This window comes from Miniopterus schreibersii (assembly GCF_964146895.1).
Source record: "Miniopterus schreibersii genome assembly, chromosome: 16".
Classification (NCBI taxonomy): domain Eukaryota; kingdom Metazoa; phylum Chordata; class Mammalia; order Chiroptera; family Miniopteridae; genus Miniopterus; species Miniopterus schreibersii.
The window spans coordinates 16088867-16110804 of NC_138116.1; the positions used below are offsets into that span (position 1 = coordinate 16088867).

Sequence of the window (21938 nt, forward strand, 5' to 3'; positions counted from 1 at the left end):
ATCAATTTGTGCCAAGATCTAAGCAAAGTGAAATGGATAAGCAAGCCCTGTTAGCTCTGCTATCAAAGGGAACCAAGACAAATAAATTAATCATTTTGTAAATGACTTACTCTGTCGTGACAGCAGGAGCTAAGGGATCAAACTCCATTACCTCGTAGTAATTGGGTGGCTGGAGATCATTTTTTGTCATTGCTTTAGGTAAAAAAAAAAAAATAACAGTAAACACACATCGTGCTTTTTGAGGGAATATGCATGATTAGTATTCTCTCTGTGATTTACACTTCAAACATAAGATCCTAGCAAACACTAAAAACCGGAAACAAATACACTGGTGTTCTAATATTATTCCCATGTGCAACAAATCTATATAACAAAAAGATTTCCAACTTCAAATAAAGGTTCATTTACGCTCTGTGTTCAAAATACAATATTCAGCACAACCCAAGCATTTTTACAATTTCCTAATGTCAGTCATAATGGTATTTGCCCTGAATTTACTTCATGGAACTTAAAAATGCCAAGTAAACTCTAATTTTTCCTCTATATGTTTATTTTCAATGACCAACAAATCTCTGGCAGACTTATATAGTCACAGTTTTCCCTTATTTGAGGCGAATAATAGGGTCCCGAGTACCTGGGTGGTTGCCGGGCAAGGCTGGCAGGCTCTGGGTTGACGGTGTGGCTGGCATAGTGTGTAGACTCACGGGCTGTAGTAATACTGAAGTGGAATAGTCCGAAAACTGAAGAAAGCAGAGTGCATATTCAAATAAACATTTTATAATAAGTTTTCCTTTTTTCATTACTTAGATTCCTAGGCTTCCAAGGGGCACTATTCTAAGAAGAGTATACTCTCAACTGGACAAGAATTAGTAATTGTGAACTATTACTTTAGTTTTTTAGGTAATAACCACTTGTAAAATGTACTGCTTCTCTGTCTGGCTTCACGCCCATTGCACCTCGTTTCCCATGTAAAAGTAAATAAAACAAACGTGTTGCTTAAAAAAAATAAAAGCAGGAATATATAGCTCAATCTGGATTCTGTTGTTTCACACTAAATATGAAATCTCAGCCTCAAACAGGAAAAGAAATATCTTGACCCTACAGAAAGGCATAAAGTGATGGCATTTAAAAAGGACCAATAGAGATTTAAAGTCTTAACTGGAAATATCTTTCTTGTAATTTTCCTTATTTGTTGCACAAATAGGTCCTGGGCACCTAGATGCCAGGCACTACAAATAAAGCAATAAATAAAACAGGCCAAATCCCTGCCCTCATGGATGGAGGGTGACAAGTGCTCTAAGAGAAAAGCAGGGTAGCAGGGACAAGAAAGGCTGGGGTAGATGAAGTGGGATATTGCTGTGATCACAGTGGCCACTGCAGACGGTAAGTGGAGCCCCGACTCTGAAGTGGGCCTTGTGATAATGTGAGGGGACACACAAGGTCATGTGCTCTGAAGTGGGGAGGCCAGTGTGGTTGGAGTAGAGTACGCCAAGGGAAACAGGGTGAGAGGTGAGGCTGGAGAAGTAATGGAAGGGGTCGGATCAGCATTTCGGGCTTTTACTGAGTAAAATGGAGTGAAGACAAAAATTATGGGTGGGTTTAGAGCAGATAAGTGACATCATATATTAAAAAAAAAAAAGATTGATCTGGTTTCTGTGCTGAGACTAGATCGTATGGAAGGGGTGGGAGTGGAGTGGTGAGTGAAGGCTGAAGCAGGTCTCCCTTAAGAGACTGCTGTAGAATCTAGCTGGTGGCTTGGACTGGGATGTGGAAGTGGAGGTAGTGAGAGTGGCTGGACAATGGACATATTTTGATGGTAAAAGGTAAAAAGGTAGAGGGTCAAGCACTATTTTCCAAGGTTTTTGACCTGAGCAACTGAAATAGTGGCATGGTTATTAACTGAGGAGGAAAAGACTGCAGGAAGGGCAGGTAGGAAGCCAGAGCTGGGAAGAAAGCAAAGATGTTATGTGGAAGGTGGATGCATGAGTTCTGGGCTTAGGGGAGGGGTATGGGCTGCAGATACCAATGGTAAGTTGTCAGAATTTGAATGGTATGTCAAGATATGAGACCAAAAGTCCACAGAAGAAAGAATGTAGGAGTCTGAAGCCTGAGCCCTGGGGTCTCCAACATTGAAAGGCTGGTATAGGAGGAGGGGCCTGCAAAGGAGAAGAAGAAGTGAGATGAGAGAAGAACCAAAAATGAGTGGTGCTGGAAAGCCACGTGCAAAAAGGAGGAAGTGACTGGTTTTGTCTTGCTGATAAATCGGGTAAGAGGAGGACTGCAAACTGCAGTCCCAGATTGGGTAATACGGAGGTCACTGCTGACCTGGCAAAGAGGGTGGCGTGGTAAGGGTGAGAGCTTGTGAAGTCTGTCAAAGAGGATGGGAGGAAAGAAGTAGGGACAGCTGATGTGAACAACACTAAAAGAATTCTGGTCCTTAGTCGTCTTTCTAACAGAAGGGAGACTCAACTCATTTATCTGAAAAGATTTTCTCTGTCTGACTTATTTCACTTAGCATAATACCTCTAGGGTCATCTGCATGTTTTTGCAAATGCAAAATTTCACTTTTCTTTTTTTTTTAGATTTTGAGAGAGAGAGAAAGGGAGAGGGATAGAGAGATAGAAATATCAATGAGAGAGAAACATCATCGATTGGCTACCTCCTGCACACCCCCTACTAGGGATCAAGCCCGCAAGTGGGGCATGTGCCCTGACAGGGAATCGAACCATAACCTCTTGGTTCCTGGGTTGACAATCACTGTGACACGCTGGCTGGGCAAAAATTTCATTCTTTTTTATGGCTGAGTAATATTCCATTGTATACATGTAAGTCAGACAGAAAAAGATAAATACCATATGATTTCATTTATCTATGGAATCTAACAGACATACAAAACAGAAACACACAGATACAGAGAACATTGTGATGGTTGCCAGATGGAAGGGAGCTTGGGGAGATGGGTGAAAAAGGAGAAGGGATTAAGAAATACAAATTGCCAGCTATATAAACAGTCATGGGATGTAAAGTACAGCATAGGGACTATAGTCAATAATATTGTAATAACTATGTATGGTGTCAGATGAATACTGGACTTAGGGTGATGAGCTTGTAAGTTAAATAAATGTCTTATCACTATGTTGTACACCTGAAACTAATATAATATTGTATGTCACCTGTAATTTAAAAAATTAAAGATTAAAAAGACAATAAGGAAAAGTCCTAACAAGGGCTATATCGATACATTATAGATACAAAGAGACATTGAAAAGAACATCAGAATTAATGACCAGGAGTTCCTTTTAGGCCATGATAATCTGACTAGGTGCACTGCCGGGGAAGGGTTTTCATTACTTACACTCTCATATGTGTGACTTGAGGCGAGGTTGTGACTGGTCCTTTGGGCAAACCTAGGATAGTGTGATAACACAGCATGATTACCCTACAGTGAGAACACAAATGCAAAAAGTAAGATGACTTTCCTGGTCTAAAAACAAAACACAAAATGTACCTTCAGACTGTACAAAAGTCTTAATTTTACAAAACAATTCCAATTGGTTTCAGTGCCCAAAAGATCATGATGCCCAAACACCAAACAGAGTGACAAGAGCACTGTCCCTTGGCAGTGGCAGCCCTGAGACGCTGGAGTTTGCACAGTACACTAGTAAAAACACAGCCTTCGGTCTTTCCATCAGAGTAGCTACCACGCCATCATTTCCTGAAGGGATGAGAAGTGATGCAGAGTAGAGAGGAAGGGAGAGGGGAGGGTTCTGGTTCTGGTTCTGGGTAAGATGGAGTAAACACACTTGGCCTTGTCTCTCCCATTAAATGCAACCAGAAAACCTGGGCAGAATGAATGTATGGGGCAAGTGTTTGAAGACTGAAAAGTAAATAGCTACAGGCTGACTTGGACAGAAGACAAGAATTAAATATCACTGACTCGCTGGGGAACTGACCATTTTTGTCCTCTGGTATTTATTCCCCAACCCGAATGCAATGCAGCCTAAAACCCAACAGTGGGCAGGAAGGACACGCAGAGCTCTAGGAGAAGCCCTCTCATTCTCACTCGAGGAGCAGTGTGCTCAGAGTTGGAAATCCCTCACCCATTTTTCCCCCTCTTCTCTCTGTTCTCACACGCCTAACCCCAGACATTCCCAAGGTAGCTGCAGTGACATCAGGGATTACAGGGAACTGTAGGGGTTTAAAACTCTGAGTGAAGGGAACCTTCCTCTCTAACAGGTAGAACTGTGATCCCGAGAGGATAGGACAAACTTCCTTTGTTTTTTTCCTCTCTGTCCTGCCCTTTGGTCCCATGAGCACAGTGAGGAAAATGCATGGCATAGTAAACCTCCAGTTTCTGACTGGAGAACCAAAAAGGGAGGCAAAGTACCAGGGAAACCACAAAGAGGGACATATTTGAGAGTACAAACTCATAAAGTTGTGAAATCTCTGATCTGTAATTGTGGATCTGTTCCCAGACAGGGTGCCAAAGACAGTGAGACCTAGACACACAGCCTGCTGGACAGACCTTAGACTGACCACTGAATGAAGCATATGTGAGACAGATGTGAATAGCACTGTAAAGGCTTTGAAAACAGCTGCATGGGAACTGCAGCATATAAAAGGCAGATTAAAACTGTGGTATGAACCTACCAAGGTTGTTTGCCTTCTAATATCAAAATACAGACATTCTCAATAGGACTAAAATAAGAGCAAGTATCTCATAACATTAAAAAATATCCAGTAGACAATCCAAACTTACTAGACATTTGAAGAACTGGGAACATTGCAAATTGTGAGGGAAAAGACAAATAGACAGATGCTGATACCATGAGGATACAGATGCTGAAATTATCTGAGGTTTTAAAGCAGCTCTTATACAAATGCTTCACCAAGCAACTGCAAACACTCTTGAAAAAATGGAAATGCAGAAGCCTTAGCGAAGAAACACAAGACATTGTCAAATGGTAATTTTAGAATTGCAAAATACAATAACTGAAATTTAAAAATTACAGAATGAGCTCAACAGCAAAAGGGGATGACAGAGGAAATACTCAGTGAACTTGAACATAGATCAGTAGAAATTATTCAATCTAAAAAACAGAAAGAAAAAAAGAGTGAGGTAATGAACAGAACCCTAGGGATCTATGAGACAATGACAACAGATCTAACATTTATGTCAACGAGAGTCCCAGAAGGACAGCAGAAAGTGTGTAGTGCTGGGAAAATATCTGAAGAAGTAAAGGCTAAAAACTTCACAAATTTGTTGAAAGACATATATGCACAGATTCAGGAAGTCCAGTGGAGTCGGCTGAATGATGGCTCCCAAAAAACACATGTCCTTATTCTAATTCCTGGAACCTGAGAATATTACCGTATTTGGAAAAAAGCGTCTTTATAGATGTATTGAAGCTAAGGATTTTGTGATGACAATATCATCCTGTATTATTCAATTGGGCCTTAAATCCAATGACAAGTGGCTTGAAAGAGAAAAGCAGTGGGAATTTTAGACAGAGGAGAAAGCAATGGAAAGGTGGAGGCAGAAAATGGAGTGATGTGGCAACATGCCAAAGAATGCAGGCCTGAAGGGTGTGTGGCCCTGCTGAATCTGAGACTTCCAGCCTCCAGAACAATGAGAAAAATAAGTTCCTGTGGTTTTAAACCACCCAGTTTGCGGTGTTGTTGTTTTTTAATGGTAGCCACAGGAAACTAATACATTCAGCAAACCCAAAACAAAATAAAGTAAAATCCATGCCCAAAGACATCATAATCAAACTGTTCAAAATTAGAAAAAAAATTCTTGAAGGCACAGTCAGAGAAAACAACATACTATCTACAAAGAACAACAATTTGAATGAATGTAGGTTTCTCATTAGAAACCATTTAGGCCAGAAGGGAGTGGACCAGTGTTTAAAAACTGCTGAAAAAAATGAACTGTTAACCCGGACTTCTATATCCAGTGAAAATATCCTTCAGGAACAAATATGAAATAAAGATATACTCGAATGAAGTAATGCTAAGAGATTTTCGCTGCTGATAGCCCTGCTCGAAAACAATGGCTAAAGGAAATTCTTTAGAGAGAAGGGAAATTATACCAAAGGAAAATAAAAGAGCAAAAGAAATGGTAAGTATTGCGTAAATATAATAGACTATTTGTCTCTTCTTGAGTTCTCTGAAATATATTTGTGGGTTGCAAGCAAAATTTATAATATTGTGTGGTGATAGTTTTTTCCCCAATGTATACAGATGTAATATATATGATAACTATAATTTAAATGGGGGATCTATATGGTGATAAGGTTTCTACATTTCACTTTAAGTGGTCAAATACTGGTTCTAAGTAGACTTAAAAGTTATGTATATTGCAATCCCTAGAGCAACCAGTCCTTGCCCCATATATAAACTATACAAAGTTACAGTACTGACCTATGGAATACTGAAAACATTCAAATAATCCAAAGTATGCAGAAAACAGGAATCAGAGGGGAAAAAGGAACATGCAGAAAACATTACACAATGATAGATAGATCTTACTCTAAACATATAATTACATTAAATGGAAATGGTCTAAGCATACCAATTAAAGACAGAAATTACAAGAATACATAAAAATGCATGACACAACTATATGCTATCTGCAAGAAACTCACTTCAAATGTTTTAATATAGTTAAAAGTACAAAGATGGAACAAGATGTACCACATAAACACCAATCAAAAGAAAGCTAGAGTGGCCATGTTAATATTAAAGTAGACGTCAGGGCAAAGAAAATTACAAGGGACAAAGGGGGGCATCACATGATGATAACAGGGTCAGTTCACCAAGGAGAGAAAACGATCCTAAACGCAGAAGCCCTTAATAACAAAGCTTCAAAACACGTGAAGCAAACACCCATTTTACACAGCCTTTTCAAGAACTACTCCATACTGTGTGATTCTATTTAGAAACCATTCTCAGAAAGACAAGACTATAGTGATAGAGAAGAGATTGATGGTTTGGGAGTAAGAGGTTATGACTATAAAGTAACACCACGAGGGAGTTTTTTGGGGTGATGGAACTATTCTGCGTCCTGACTGTAGTGATGGTCACATGAATCTATACATATGTTAAAATTCATAGAACTGTGTATCTCAAAAAAAAGAGGGGTAGGTGTCAATTTTATAAGGAAAATTAAAAAATAAAATTAAAGGGCAGAAAAAAAAAGAGCAGGCATTCAAATCAGACCGCCTGGAATTTGAACCTTGTTTATGCACTGGTTGGGTAGCCTTGGGTTCATTTGAAAAATGAGAATCATGGAGTGCCTACCTCAGGCCTACTGGGAGCACTAGCAAGAAATTAATGGGCATTTCTTAGCCTGTTGCCTGATAGTAAGTGGGCTCTAAGTATGACCTATGACTTTATCCCGTCATCACTGTTTCCAAAGATCCTTTCTGTTATGACTAATCTCATCACTCATTTGTTTTTTGATGTGATGAACAAATTAAACTGCAAATACGGAGTGGAAAAATCTCAAGCTCAGAAGACATCAGGATGGTTGACTTTGCCTCTACTGCGGAATCAGAATTTCTGGGAGCCAGCAATTGTACTTTTCCATAGCCACCCAAGTGATCTTCATGCACAAGATATATGAGAGTAAAAGCAGCAGCTATTAGCAAGAACAGCTACTTAACAGCTATATGAACTTGGGCAAGTTTTATTCCCTAAGTTTCAACCTTTCAGCCTATAAAATGAGAATAATGGTAACAGCACTGACCCAAGAACTTCTGCAGAGATTAAGTGAAATTAAGAAACAGCAGCAGCTTTGCAAAGCACCTGGCACATAGCAAGTACTCGGTCAATGGTGTGGCCATTACCCTTCAGGATTCTGAACCTCATTTCTCTTACCCTTCCTTTGTCATTGTATTTCCTCTACTTCCTGTTACCACTTTAAAAATAACAGAAAGAGTCAATTTATTGAAGGTTTATTATCTATCTACCAAGGGCTATATTAGGAGGTGCATACAGCATCTCTGAGGATCTTTGTAAGACTCCTAGGAAGTGTGCTTAGAAGAAAATGAAGGCACACACTAGATAAGTATCTTCTCTAAGGTCACAGAGCTAGTGCAGAGAAGCAGGCTGAGATCCTAACTCAGGTCTGAGTCCTGTGTCTCTAGTTCCCCTGCTGTGTCATGCTCTCTGAAGTATGAGGAATCAGAAAGAGGTGGTATTAAGTTCTGGAGTAAAACTGACATACTTACGGGGCTGTGTCTGTATTTTCCAAGCCCAGCAGATCCACCTGTGGATGAACACTGGGCTGCAAGTTGTCCGTGACAACAGGACTTGGAGAGCTGACACCTAGAACACAAAATGGACTTGTTGCTTGGCTTTAACACATTCCGCCAGTAACTTGTTCTGTCGGCTTTTCCACAGGAAAAAGAGAGAGAGATTTCCGTCACCATATAATTAATTATGGAATTTTCCTCAAACAGAAATTAAAAAGCCTTATTTAGGGTAATTGGAAAAAGAGAAATTCCCTGCCATGAAGAGAGGTTGTTGAAAAGGTAACAAATGTTATCGTGCTGGGTTTTCTAAAATCCCAAGCTGATCAGGAATGAAAGGGATTTTATGTGTCTTGCTCTACCAACCTCAAAAGTGAAAATCTATTGTATATACATCTACTCTGACCTTCCTAAACTCTTAACTTCCCATCTTAAGTGAGACACCCCAAAGAGCATAATTATGTCCCGCCCCCTCTGAAAATGCCTGGTAAAAACTAAAGAAAACTCTTGAACGTAACGGACTCCACACATCCCACTGGTCTACATAAGCAAGCAGCCAACACTTCAGAAATGAAGAAAACTATAAGAAAACCACAAATTTGGTGATACCAAGTATTTTCACTCCGAAAAAACCTCCTAACATAGAAAAACAAACTGATTTTAGTTTGGGCAGAACTTCTGGACTTCAGCATTTTTCAACATCCGTATTGTGTCATTTAGCCAACCTTCTTGATAGGATAGTAGGAGATAACAAATAGATAGGTAACCCCAAGCCAAGACTGAATTTTATAAACATCCATTTACATTCAACAAAACCCATGAAAGTAACCACTGCTCTTACTTTATAAGGTAGGAAAGTCTCAGAGGTTAGGTGGCGGAACTGAGATTTCAACTTGGACTCCTCTGATTCAAAAGCCTGTGATTTCTCCTCTACATTTCACCACCATGTGGATAAGGCCTCATAATTCCTGCATTTCTCTACATCAAATATCTCCTTATCTGATGCTGTAATATGGTGAAGAAACCCAAAGACAAGAGTGTGTGGGTTCAGAGTGGGCTTAAGTACTGGCCATGGAATTGAACAACTTCTATGAAGCAGGCCCTGTGACTTCCAGGAGATTCTAAGCCAGTGGCATGAGTTTCAAGGACCTCCTCCCCCAGTCGCATCTCATTCCTGTACCGGGTATGACCCAACCGTTAGCCAAGAAATAATTACATCTCCTGATACAGTTCTGATATTCGAACTGACTTCAGCCCTTCTCTGGTTGCATTTAATCATGAACCCAAGGAGAACTGTTTCGCATTCGACTCTTCTGCTGGTCTGAAAGGCCTGTGCGCTTGCTTACTTAAGTCTGAAAGCTGAGCATTCACGGCGTTGACCTCTTCGGGAGTGGCCCTATGGTTCGGAGTGCTGGGACTTAGGTCAAGAAGATCACAGGATGGCGCAGAAGGTTCACTGGTAATCTGAAAACAAAGCAAACACGAACATAATTTGGAAAAGCTGTGTCAGGCAGTTTATCACTTAGGCTTTCTCCCCAGAAGCTTTCCTTTGGAAAAAGGAAGATCCTATTTGGATGCATCTCAAGGGAGAAGTCTCCATTCCACAGGTGGCATGAGTACCAATCACATCTCACCTTCTACATGGATTCCTGCTTCATTAGAGCATCTTCTTATGACCTCTTATTAACAACTTGATAACATCAAGTTATTGAGGCAAGTACTCTACACCACCAAAACCGCCCCAATCACTAAGGAATGTCTCATCTTTTTCAAGACTTATTTTAACATAAACCTTGCCCCATACTGTACAATTTGTAAACTGTTCAATTGTGTATTTGTTAACATTTCTATTCACTTACATTGGCATCTCCCCTCTGATTATTTTGCTCCAAAATCCTTTGTTGGTTTCGAGTAAACCTGTTTGAATTAGCAAATGTAAAAATTGAAAAGAAAATGGATATTAAAATGCTACAATATTTAACAAATTATTAATATGCAAATATTTAGGAACAAAGACAATCAGCTTCATCACTGCTCAATTCCCAATAAAGTACTTTAATAACTTTTTTCCAGTTTATAGAGGTGATAATGCCTTTAGAGAAAACAGCAAGAAAATGGAAAAGTATTAAAAATAATAATTCCGTCCCCTAGAAATGGTCCTTAACATTATGATGTATTTCCTTCCAATATATTTTTCTGTAAGTTTATCTATTTTAAACTTAGTTGAAATTATACTTTACATAATTCAGTATCCTAATTCAATTATTTTGCAAGCATTTTCCTAGTTATTCAGAAAGACAATTTTTAGTGGCTGCATATTTTACCTTATGAATGTATCACGTATTTAACTATTCTTTTTTTGTTGTTAATCCTCACTGGAGGATATTTTTTCCATTGATTTTGAGAGAGAGTGGAAAGAAGGGAGGGAGGGCAAGGAGAAGGGAGGGGAGAGAGAAACATTGATGTGAGAGTCACACTGATTGGCTGCCTCCCAAACCTGCAACCCAGGTGTATCGTGCCCTTAACCAAAAATCAAACCCACAACAGGGGCTGATGCTCTGACCAATGAGCAACACCAGCCAGGACGGCACTGGCTTCTTGATGCTAGTTAGTTATGTGCTGGGTATGAACACCTTGCACAGGTCAAGCTTTGAGTAACAAATTTCCTTATCCTTATTTGTACAAATATTCCCTGGATGTAATGAGTACAGACTTCTGGAGATGTTGGAATAGTGAATGTATTTTGCACGTGGGATGAATGTGAATCTTTGGAAACCAGAGGACAGACCGTGATAGGCAGAATGATGCCCCCCAAAGATAACCACATCCTAGTTAACAGAACAGTGAATATGTTAGGTGAGATGGCAAGTGGAACGAAGGTTGCTAGAGAGCTGACTTTAATATGGATATTATCCTGGAGATTATACAGATGAGCCCAATGTAATCACAAAGGTCCTTAAATGTGGAAGAGAGAGGGAGAAGAGAAAGCAGAATGATACCATGTGGGAAGGCTCAACATGTTGGCCTCCAAGATGGAAGAAAGGGGTCATGAAGCAAGGAAAGTGGGAAAGTTAAGAAAACAAAGGAGACTCTAGAGTCTCCAAAAAGAAACGTAGCCCCGCCTACACCCTGATGACAGCCCAGTGAGACCCATTTCGGACTCTTACAAAACTGTAAGATAGTAAGTCTATGTTGTTTGAAAGTAAGTGTGTGATCATTTGTTACAGCAGCTATAAGAAACTAATACACCAGATGTAACTTTTCTAGGAATTTCTCTCTGAATCTCAAGACTTAGTGTTTCTGTCTCACCATTGACTGCAGTTGCTTTTGGCACATGCACAGTTCAAAGAGGAAACAGAATGAGCCATTACAGCAAGTAATCCAACCTCCTGATATCTACACCAAATAAACACACATCCTCTTCAGAAGTTGTGTTTTTTTTTTAAATATATCTTTATTGACTTCAGAGAGAGGAAAGGAGAGGGGGAGAGAGAGAGAGAAACATCAATGATGACAGAATCATTGATCGAGCCCACAACCCAGGCATGTGCCCTGACCGGGAATTAAACCCTGATCGCCTAGATCCTAGGTCGACACTCAACTGCTGAGCCACGCCTGGCCGGGCCAGAGGGAGTTTTTAATCATTGGTCTTATGGTTTGTAACAGAATTCTCCAAAATAAAAACCAGAAGGCAGCACTGTACTGGAAACCATGTGGGTTTCCTTAGATATTTTTCCACATACAAAGGTTTATGCCACAGAAAACAAAGGGCAAAGGATTGTGAGTTTGTTCAGAACTAAGAGAACACCGATCACGGGGCTCACAGCCTCAGTCGATGCCTTGTCATCTCTTCCTATAAACGGCTGCTGTCTCTGACAGGCAGTAAATATAGGGTAGTGAAGCAAAGAGCTTAGGTGATAGCTCTTGGTTTTACTCCACTGATTCTCTTGGTTCATTCATGATCCATGGGAAAAAAACCCAGTCCATAAATTAAAAGGCTCAGTGGGGTGTTCACGGGGAGAAGACAAGAAATTAATATTTAATGAGTGTCAATGTGCTAGCACTCTACTAGGTGCTTTTACTTATATACATTATCTCATTTAATTCCCAAAAGAAAACCCTCCAAAGAGGTAGTATTATCCTTTTTAATAAACAGGGGGAAAAACCCTAAGTCTTAGAAAAGTTAAGCAATTTGTCTGAAATCATCAAGATTTGATCTAGGACTGTGCTGCCCCTGCTCCCATTATTTATCAGCTGGTTGGAAATACAGCCAGTGTACAATCACGTGTTCCCAGGAACTCTCAACAGAAACGATGCTGCTAAGGGTGTCTCCAAATGCCACTTGAGGAGGAACATGCAGGCATTTGGTGAGTCAGGACAGAGAACACTGTCCCACCCAAAATGCCAACAGCGCTTGTACTACGAAACAGGCATCTATAAAGGTTGGGGACCTCAGAGGTGCGGAATGTGTATGGTAGGAAGGCCTGGGGATGGGTTTGGAAAGAGATGGGGAGACCTGTCTGGAGCTACGTGTTCAGATGAGGAAAACGCCACAGGTCAATCAGAGCATGATGTAGTTTCCTGGGGCTGGGCCCTGGGTGTGAAAGCCCCCCCAGGTCTGTGGTGCCTCCCCACAGCTTCGCGAACTGTACCTGCTCTTGCTCTGCTCCCTGCTCATCAACGCCCACTCGTCCCGAGGTTCTCAGCTTAAATGGGGCTTCCTCATAGAAGCTTCCTTCCCCCAGCCTGGATTGCGGCCCACTGTGACTCTCACCAAATAGGCCCCCTGTGCTTTTGTTTAACGGCACTTATTTCAGTGTCTCAGTGTGCACATTTATGACTAAAGGTGTTTTCCTGCTCTAAGATTATAGGATTACTATTTTGATGAATGAATAAATGAGGTAGAAACAACATAAATGCCTAATAAGTGAACTGAGAGAGAGACACGGGCCATTTGTTATACAGCTACTAAAAATCGTTTCCCAAAAGCGTTTAAAAACACAGGATGCGCAGTCTTGCTATGCAGTGAATAAAATCAAGGGAGAAACAAAAGCATACTTTCTCTATATGAACATAACTAGAAACAATGTAGAACTAAAATATTAGTGACAAAATTATGAGTATTTAAAATTTTTCCCTTTGTACTTTTCTGAATGAAAATTAAAAAAAAAAAAAGTCTGACTGGCCAGGCGTGGCTCAGCAGTTGAGGGTCGACCTAGGATCTAGGAGATTGCGGTTTGATTCCCGGTCAGGGCACATGCTCGGGTTGTGGGCTCGATCCCCAGTCAGGGGGGGAGGGGGGGAGGGGGCAGCGTGCAGGAGGCAGCCGATCAATGACTTTCTCATCATTGATGTTTCTATCTCTCTCTCTCCCTCTCCTTTCCTCTCTCTGAAATCAATAAAGATATATTTTTTTAAAAAGATCTATGTTCATATAAAAAATTTCCTCTGGCTGCTCTAGTTTCTCCACATAAAATATTTCCCCCTCCTGTCTTCTCCATCTCAAAGTTAAGGTCAACCTCGCTTTTACTGAGGCTCTTTGGTTATGGCATTCATCTATCTGAGAGCCTAGATGTGCACAGCACAGCCAACAGGAGGTGGCTGAAGTCCAGGTCCGGCTCACAGGTTAGGGGTTTACGCAGCCCGAGTGCCCAGCGGTGCTCCTAGCACTGCTCATTCTTGCAAGCCGTGCCACAGGCTCCCGCAAGGCCAGGGCCAAGATCTCTATCTTGGGAGGAAGGCGACCTCGTTCTGAACTTGTTCTTGACCTTCCTGAATGTTCACCTCATAGGCACTCGAATCAGAATGCTAACTGGTGGTGCAACCAGGAGTGGAGGAGGGTTGAAGAGGGTGCCGCGTCTGCTCACCTCTCACATCCAAGGATGGCATTATTCAAATCCTCATTCACTTGAATGAGCTCAATAGTTACGTCTTCATTTTCCACCACCACGAGCAGGTCCATGATCCGCTCCTGCATCTCCCGACACGTCTTATAAAGTTTCTATCAAAGAAAGGAGAGAGATTTCTTCTTCCATGCTCAGGAACGTTCTATAAAGACAACTGGTTCCGCAGTCTGAATACACCTATGATCGTCTCCCTCCACCTTGAGTCACCTACAGGAGATTACCAAGTATTTAACTATGGACAGCTCATCCTTCCTATCAGAAGGCAGTGAGTTATAAATGATTCTATTTTCCTCTAAAAATCAAAACAGGTGTCATAAGGACAAATTAGTGCACTGCGTGTAACCCAGGACTAGAAATTAGAAGCAGAATATGGGAATTCTAGGCAGAGTGCTTATTAGGTGTACTGTTGGGGGGGCAGATCACTGGTTTTCTAAATCTCAATTTTCTCTTATTTTGTTAATCTTCACCTGAGGGTATTTTTTCCACTGATTTTTTTTTTTTTTTTTAGAGAGTAAAATGGAGGAAGGGGGAGGGAGGGAGGAAGAGAGAGAGAAGGGGGAGAGAGAGAGACATAGATGTGAGAGAGACACATCAGTTGATTGCCTCTTGCAACCCAGGTATGCGCTTTTGACCGGGAATCAAACTCGTGACCTTTCAGTCCACAGGCCAACACACTCTAGCCACTGAACCACACTGGCCAGGGCTCAATTTTCTCATTTGATAAATGCAAACTATACTACTTGCCGCATCTGTCTCAAGGGTTGACATGAAAATAAAATGAGGAGGGTGGGGGGGAGTGGAGGAGGGTACAGGGGGATAAACGGTGATGGACGGAGACTTGACTTGGGGTGCCGAACACACAATACAGATGATGTGTTGTGGAATTATGCACCTGGAACCTGTATAATCTTATTGACCAGTATCCCCCCCAATACATTCAATAAAAAGGAAAAAAATAAAAAAATAAAACGAGATGCGCATAACGAAGAACTCTATAGCCATAAAGTACAACATACAATACGAAATGTTATCGTGATTATCAGAGGTAGGGGAACAAAGAAGTTGTTCAAATACATTTATAGCAATGTGATTTTCCTATTAGGTTTTACTTAAATAAACATTTAAAATCTACAGCTCCAGCATCACATTCCAAGATAAACGGATCCAGAATTTTAAAGAGTCATGGATAATACCTTTATTTGGATGACCCAGAATCACGGCCATGAGCCACGACTCCACTCCCCAAACCAGCTGTTGCCTGTAAGCCTCAGAATCACCTACAGCAGACTTACTGATTCATCATCTCTGGGGCTGTGGGTCTGAGAAACTACGTGTTTTTTAAAGGAGCATCCCAAGTGTTTCTTAAATACACTGACATCTGAAAACTGCTGCCTTACAACTTACGTCCTCCTGGGCAAACCCTCACGTAAGCCTTCGGAGCGTAACGCTGATAGTGATATTTCTTCAAACCCACCTTGGCTGGAGTGTGTCCGTGTAAGTCTAGTAACATCGGGCAAAAACACCGGGATGCCTCCCCTTTCAAAACAAAAGCAGCAGAACTTGCTAAGTCACCGTACTGCTACAATATCTGATATTTTTTCCCCTCAAGAAGGACTCGCTGAAAAAAAGACGCTTCACACCACCATTTAGAGTCTCGAACAGTCTATTACTAGGCTCTGACAGGAAATCTCTAAATAAATAAATCAAACCATTACCAGCTGGCATTTAGACTCAGAGGTAAAAGCCACTACTCTCCACAAAATCATAACAAAAATATGTGCAAGATAAAGGGAAGTGAAAAGCGGGGAAGAAAGCAAGACAGACGGATCGATGCTAGACTCTGGGTTTTAAACCTGCAACGTGCAGCTAGAAAATGGTCCTATTTGCTAAATAAATATTTGGCCACCATCAGCTGTGTTAACCGATTTTTTTCTTAAAGGTCCAGGTCTTAAAATATTTTCTGCTTGGTGGGCCCTATGTTCTCTGTCTGCCTTATGACATGAAAGCAGCCATAGACTAAACGTAAACAAATGGTTGTGGTCATATCCTAATAAAACAAAGACAGGTGGCAAGCTGAATTTGGCTCACTCATGGCTCCTGGTATAGAGTGAGAAGAGACTTAGACTCAGTCGGCCTCTCACATAGACATACCTGTGGGATTCAGTTATATTTTAGCTTCAGGGTTTTTGTTTTGGTTTTTTTCATCTTTAAAACAAAGATAACTCCTGGCCAGGCGTGGCTCAGCCGTTGAGCATTGACCTAGGATCCAGGAGACCTTGGCTCGATTCCTAGTCAGGGCACATGCCCGGGTTGTGGGCTCGATCCCCAGTCGGGGGCATGCAGGAGGCAGCCGATCAATGACTCTCTCATCATTGATGTTTCTATCTCTCTCTCTCCCTCTTCCTTCCTCTCTCTGAAATCAATAAAGATATATATATTTTAAAATTTAATTAAAAAAACACACACACACAAAAAGTAACACCAACTATGGAAATGGTGTAGTTGGAATCCCCGGCAGTGTTCAGCATACAGTGGGTAGTCAATAAATGTATTATGATTGTATAAGAAGATATTAATAGAAGCTTAACTAGATAACTAATACCCTCCTGTAATATTCATGCCACTACCCAGGACCCAATATTATACAAAGGAAAGAACTCAGAATAGCTTTTAATACAATTCCATGACGAACGAGAACTTTTCCTTTGTTCTTGCATTCGTGAGCGTACAGAAATTATTCTTGCTCACCTGCAGCCTTGCTAGAGCAATGTCAAGATCAAGGAAACACAATGGCAGTTAGAGGCCTGTGACCCCCCCCCAAATTGTAGAAATTAATTTGAAATGAATTTGCAACCAACATCAATAGCTCCGGTCACATGAAAACCCTCCCTTTGCCCTCTGGAGAGACAGATGGAACAAAAACATGAAAGGAACACCGCATCTCTCGGCAGGGTTGCGGAGCAGAGTTGGAAAAACCTCTTCAAAAGCCAGCCCACTCTGATCTTTGCAATTGATGTCTGTCTCAGAGGAGGGCCGAGCCACCTGGAAAGAGCACAGATCAAGCACCAGGGACCAAAAGGATGGGTCAGACGTTCCCACAGCAGGCACCTGCAGGGCTGAGGATGTGGGAAGCCAGGGGAAGTGAGCAAAAAAACACAGAGTAACAGCTGCCGATGCATATGTCCAGCACGGAGCCCCTGGAATTGCCCCCCTTTACACCATATCAAAGCGGAGGCAGGCTTCTAAGTTAAAGTGAATTGAACGTTCCATTCAAAAGTCTTTGGAGCAAAACAAGGAGCTCATTAAGGGCTTCCTCTTCTGGCATCCAGATGGCTCCTACTCCATACAGTGCTCAGGAATTAAGGAAAGAGGTCCCTCTGCACTTTCAGCTCCAACTCCAACTGTCCCTCATTCACCAACACAGGACAACTCAACACAAAGGAAGGGAAAGGTGCCTGCACATCTCCCTTGAAAAAGTAAATACAGGAACAAACGTGTTTACTTGAAAGCCTTCTCTAGAAATAATATCTGCTCGGCAATACTCCTATTATCAGCCCAAACCATATTTCCTCTCTCCCAGGGTGCTGCCCCCAGGCTGCAAGAGACCCAGAGAATGTCTCTATCTGCTCAAAATAGAAACTAACCCCCACCCTGAAACTAAATACTTCTCAGCCTAACTGTCTCTTCTGCCTTACACAGGCCTCAGCTGAGTGAAGGACAAGTTAATTGTCAAGACGATCCCCGAGAAGGTCAACTCATTAGAACCCTTCCAACCTTGTCCCAACTATAAATATTATCAACGTCTGGCTTACCGAAGGCCTTTGTCTTCAGTAACTCCTTAGCCTTTCTTTTGTCCTAAATCATTAGTTAACAAAGAGCATCAATCTATTCAAGGGACATTTAAGGAACTCATTCATTGTACAAAGCATATACTCTAAATATGGAGAGTTGTGTGGATTTAGAAATACAGGACTTGGTAACTGCCTTCAAGTTCCTTCCAACCTAGCTAGAGAGCTAACACATACTCACAAAAAAGACAATTGGTTACCCATCTATACTAGAAGGTTAACCCTGGGTTCACTATGAGAAACCGGGTAGAATGGACAGAACACAGGCTCAGGAGGAAATTCTCACTCCAGCTGCATCCCCTGCCAGTGTGAGCAAACTGATCCGTTTCTGAATATGCAGCCTTATCTCTAAAGGAAGGGAGATGGTCTCAATGACACTGGAAAAGTCCCTTCCACTCTTAATACCTTACAAGCTTCCGAATGTAAAGACAGTCAGAGTGATCAGGGGAGGATGACTTTTTATTTCCTTCTTAAGTTTTTCCCCTCAGCTGCTTACAAATTACCCTCACAGGATCAAATTTTACATTCACATGATTTTAAACTTCCCTAGCAAGTTAGAGGGAGGCTTTCTCTGAACATACTTTGAAAACCAGAGCTCACTTTATTCTGCAGAAGAAAACATACTGTTCTTTCATTGTCCTACTGAGGCTAGGCGAAAACGAGAAAGACTAAAATGGGAGGTACCAGGGAAAGTCAGCTATTCAAGGTCAGAGTAAGGTGGCCCAGAGCCAAGTGCACAAGGCCAAGAAAGCAAATGCAAGAACTCGTGTGGCAGCATTTCATTCCTGTGACCAGAGCAGACATTTAACTCATCACAACACTCATTAGATGGGATGCAGCCTCGGGATCTTTGCACTCCACTCTGCAAAACGAAAAAAAATCCAGTCTCACCCTCCCCACAATGAAGTTCATAGTCCACAAGCAACACAGTGGTGGAGAAAAGTGTTTACTATGAAAAACAGTTTTACTGCCTAAGAGTCTAACAAAGAGCGAGAGCTCCGTTAATTAGCAGAGCTTCAGGATGGAACCGTCCCACGTGGATTTGAGAACAGATCTGGGATTCCCAGTAAGTACACTGGATCTCGGAAGGAAACAGGATGGAATGGGTTCCAAATAAACAGAACAGCTGCTAGAAGTCAGCGCCAATAGACAAAATAGGAAGCAATTCCAAGTTTAGAGGTTAGCTGTAATGTTAACAAACTGCATTAAGACCTTCCTGATAAAAAAAATGCCTAAAAATGTAGGATATGATATAAAAATGTTTTAACATGCACTCAAAACTTTCGAGAAAGTATGAGAAACCCTCAAAGGCTGAAAAACAAATAGGATCCAAAGATCTGAGAGTCAATAAAGGCATAAGGGCTCGAGAGGCTCCCATCTCTAATAATCAAGGTCAATCTCTAATAACCTTGAAAAGCAGGAGACAAAGCCCGAACGAGAAGGGGAGATAAATCAAAGACCCCCATATGCAGCCTGGACACCTAAATGGCCCTTCCCCATATGTGAAACAAGAAATACACACACACACACACACACACACGTGTGTGTGTGTGTGTGTATATATATATATATATATATAGGTTTCTGTCTCCAGTTCCTGAAACAGAGCTCCTAATTCCCCAGGCGACAGGAGCCTCTTTTGTTCTAATGAGGCAACTCTTGGTAGGCTCCCGGATAGCTTCAGGATGGGGGCTGGTCACCAGAAAGACCAAACTGTGATTAGAAGCCTGGAACTTTCAGTCCCACACTCCATCCTCTGGGAAGGGGACAGAGGCTGGCGATTAGGTTAATAATTGATCATGCATACACGATGAAGCCTGTGGGGAAGAAACTTTGCTTTCCTAAGGTTCTCTCAGCTGTCTAACAATTAAACCTGCACGAGACAGATGAACAAGAGAAAATAACCACATTTAATTACATACATATGCATAAGAATGCCACATACATGAGGGAGTCAGGGACAGAAAGTTAAAATGAGGTATATATGATATATATATATATATATGTATGGGCTTTAGCACAAGTGATGCCATTTTGGACTAATAATTAGATCAACATGAGACAGATTAACAAGAAAAAAAAGCAAATTTAATTACACGTGTATGTCTGGGAACCCCACATACATGGAGAGTCAGAGACCCCATGTACATGAAAGGTTCAGAGACAGAAAGTTAAAATGAGGTCTATATGGCTTTCAGTGCTAAGGATGAGGTAAGGCACCTTGGGGCTTCAGAGAGGGGGTCATTACCAGGAGAACAGGAAGAGAAGAAACTCAGTAATTAGATGTTTGCCCTGCTCTCTACATAGGTCATAAAACATTATCTCCAGTAATGACTTATTATGGGCAAGGCCCCTAATTTAAATTGTTTTTAAGGAAGAGGTAAAAGTTCCTTGTGAGCCTACAGGGTCCTGATTTGCCTTCAGTTCAAAATAATTCATATGCCAAGTGGCACATTTGGGGGAGGCCTGTTCTGAACCCTACACCTCCATAAAATGCATATAAACTATGGGGTTCAGAGAGCCTCTGGGTTGGTGAGTGCATCCATGTGCTAGGAGGGTGGTGTACCCCCAACTCCACAGGGACAGTAGCTCCTGTCCTCAGAACCCCTCTGGACCTCTTCATCTGACTATTCATTCGTATCCTTTGTAATATCCTTTATAATAAGCTGGTAAATAGAAGTGTTCCTAAAGTTCTGTGAGTCATTCTAGGAAATTATCCAACCCCAGGAGGAGGTCTTGGGAACCCCTGGTTTATGTAACAGCTGGTTGGAAAATGGTTTCAGCCTATGGGCTAGCTCTGGTCAGTGATGTTCAGTGGTTAGAGTATCAGCCCACACACCGAAGGGTCCTGGGTTTGATTTCTGGTCAAGGGCATGCAGTCTAGACATTCTTTGGTCAACAAGAGCCACACAAGAAGTTCCCTGCTCCTAAAGTTAGCAGCTGTTTTCATCTCCATGTGTGTATCCAAGGCCCATCCAATTTTACTCCGACTTGAGGTCTGTATAGGCTTTCTCTGGGGAAAGTCACTTGGGAAGGGTCTCTTTTTGCCTGGATGAGGCTGTCGGTTCCTCGCTTAGTCTATTGGACACTGAAACTTCTCACTGGTTTGGTCTCCTGATGGTCTGTCTAGGCTTTCCTGTCATCCAGGGGAGTTTATTCTTATTTTCATACTTCTTCTGTCATTTCAGTGGGATTTGAGCAATAAAGAGGCTCTAAGTTTATTATTTTAGTAAGCTTTCAAAAATTGTGGTTATTAGTGGGTTTTGGAAAAATAGATGTCTATTTTGCAACTTGCAACCAACTTCAGATACTATTACCACTTCTTCACAGTTGCACTCCTACCCTCAGAGTATGCCCTTGGGATGCTTAATGCCAGTGAGCCCTCATGGCTTCCCACCCTGATGTTCCAGCCAGGCTCATGCCAACGCCTCCAAAAGCCCCTGGGGTTACACAGGGGAGGCCAGGCAGGGAGCTAGCATTAGGTGGGGGTTCTAACTCCATTGATCTGAGTGGTTCAGGCAAGTGTGAGAGAGCCCCTGAAACACGCTAAAGAATTATTTTATTTCTCCAGTCTGATTTCAATTTTAAGATCCTTGTATCAGATAGGCTCCTTGTCCTCTATCTCCATAGCAGATTTCACCAATTCATTTAGACTGGCCATAGTGAGATATGATATTGTGATAAAACAAGAAATATAGATTTGATCTTCAATCCCAGTTCCTAGCATAGAAATTCTAAAACCCTTGGAATTTCCTGTGTGGTGGGGTGAGGAACATCTTTTGTTATTCATAACAAGCTCCTTTCAACCACACCAGAGTTTATGCTAATGAGGTGACTTGGAAGAGAGGGGCCTGCTGCCAGAGACCAATCCTGTGATAAGTGGGTTGGAACACTCACTATATCCCTGACCTCCAGGGAGGGGAGAGGGG

At 41.6% G+C, this 21938-nt stretch overlaps 1 protein-coding gene across 2 annotated transcripts in view; it reads right to left on the bottom strand.

The window, feature by feature from the left end:
• Positions 1 to 21938, bottom strand: part of TOM1L1 (target of myb1 like 1 membrane trafficking protein) — a 38684-nt gene that overhangs the window by 2988 nt on the left and 13758 nt on the right. For both annotated transcript variants that reach the window (XM_081116053.1, XM_081116052.1), the window contains 7 exons: positions 14123 to 14256; positions 10115 to 10172; positions 9602 to 9719; positions 8235 to 8331; positions 3356 to 3407; positions 635 to 740; positions 111 to 192 (listed from right to left, as the gene is read on the bottom strand). In XM_081116053.1, coding sequence (XP_080972179.1) covers positions 111 to 192; positions 635 to 740; positions 3356 to 3407; positions 8235 to 8331; positions 9602 to 9719; positions 10115 to 10172; positions 14123 to 14256 — 647 coding nt within the window. The remainder of the gene's footprint in view (positions 1 to 110; positions 193 to 634; positions 741 to 3355; positions 3408 to 8234; positions 8332 to 9601; positions 9720 to 10114; positions 10173 to 14122; positions 14257 to 21938) is intronic.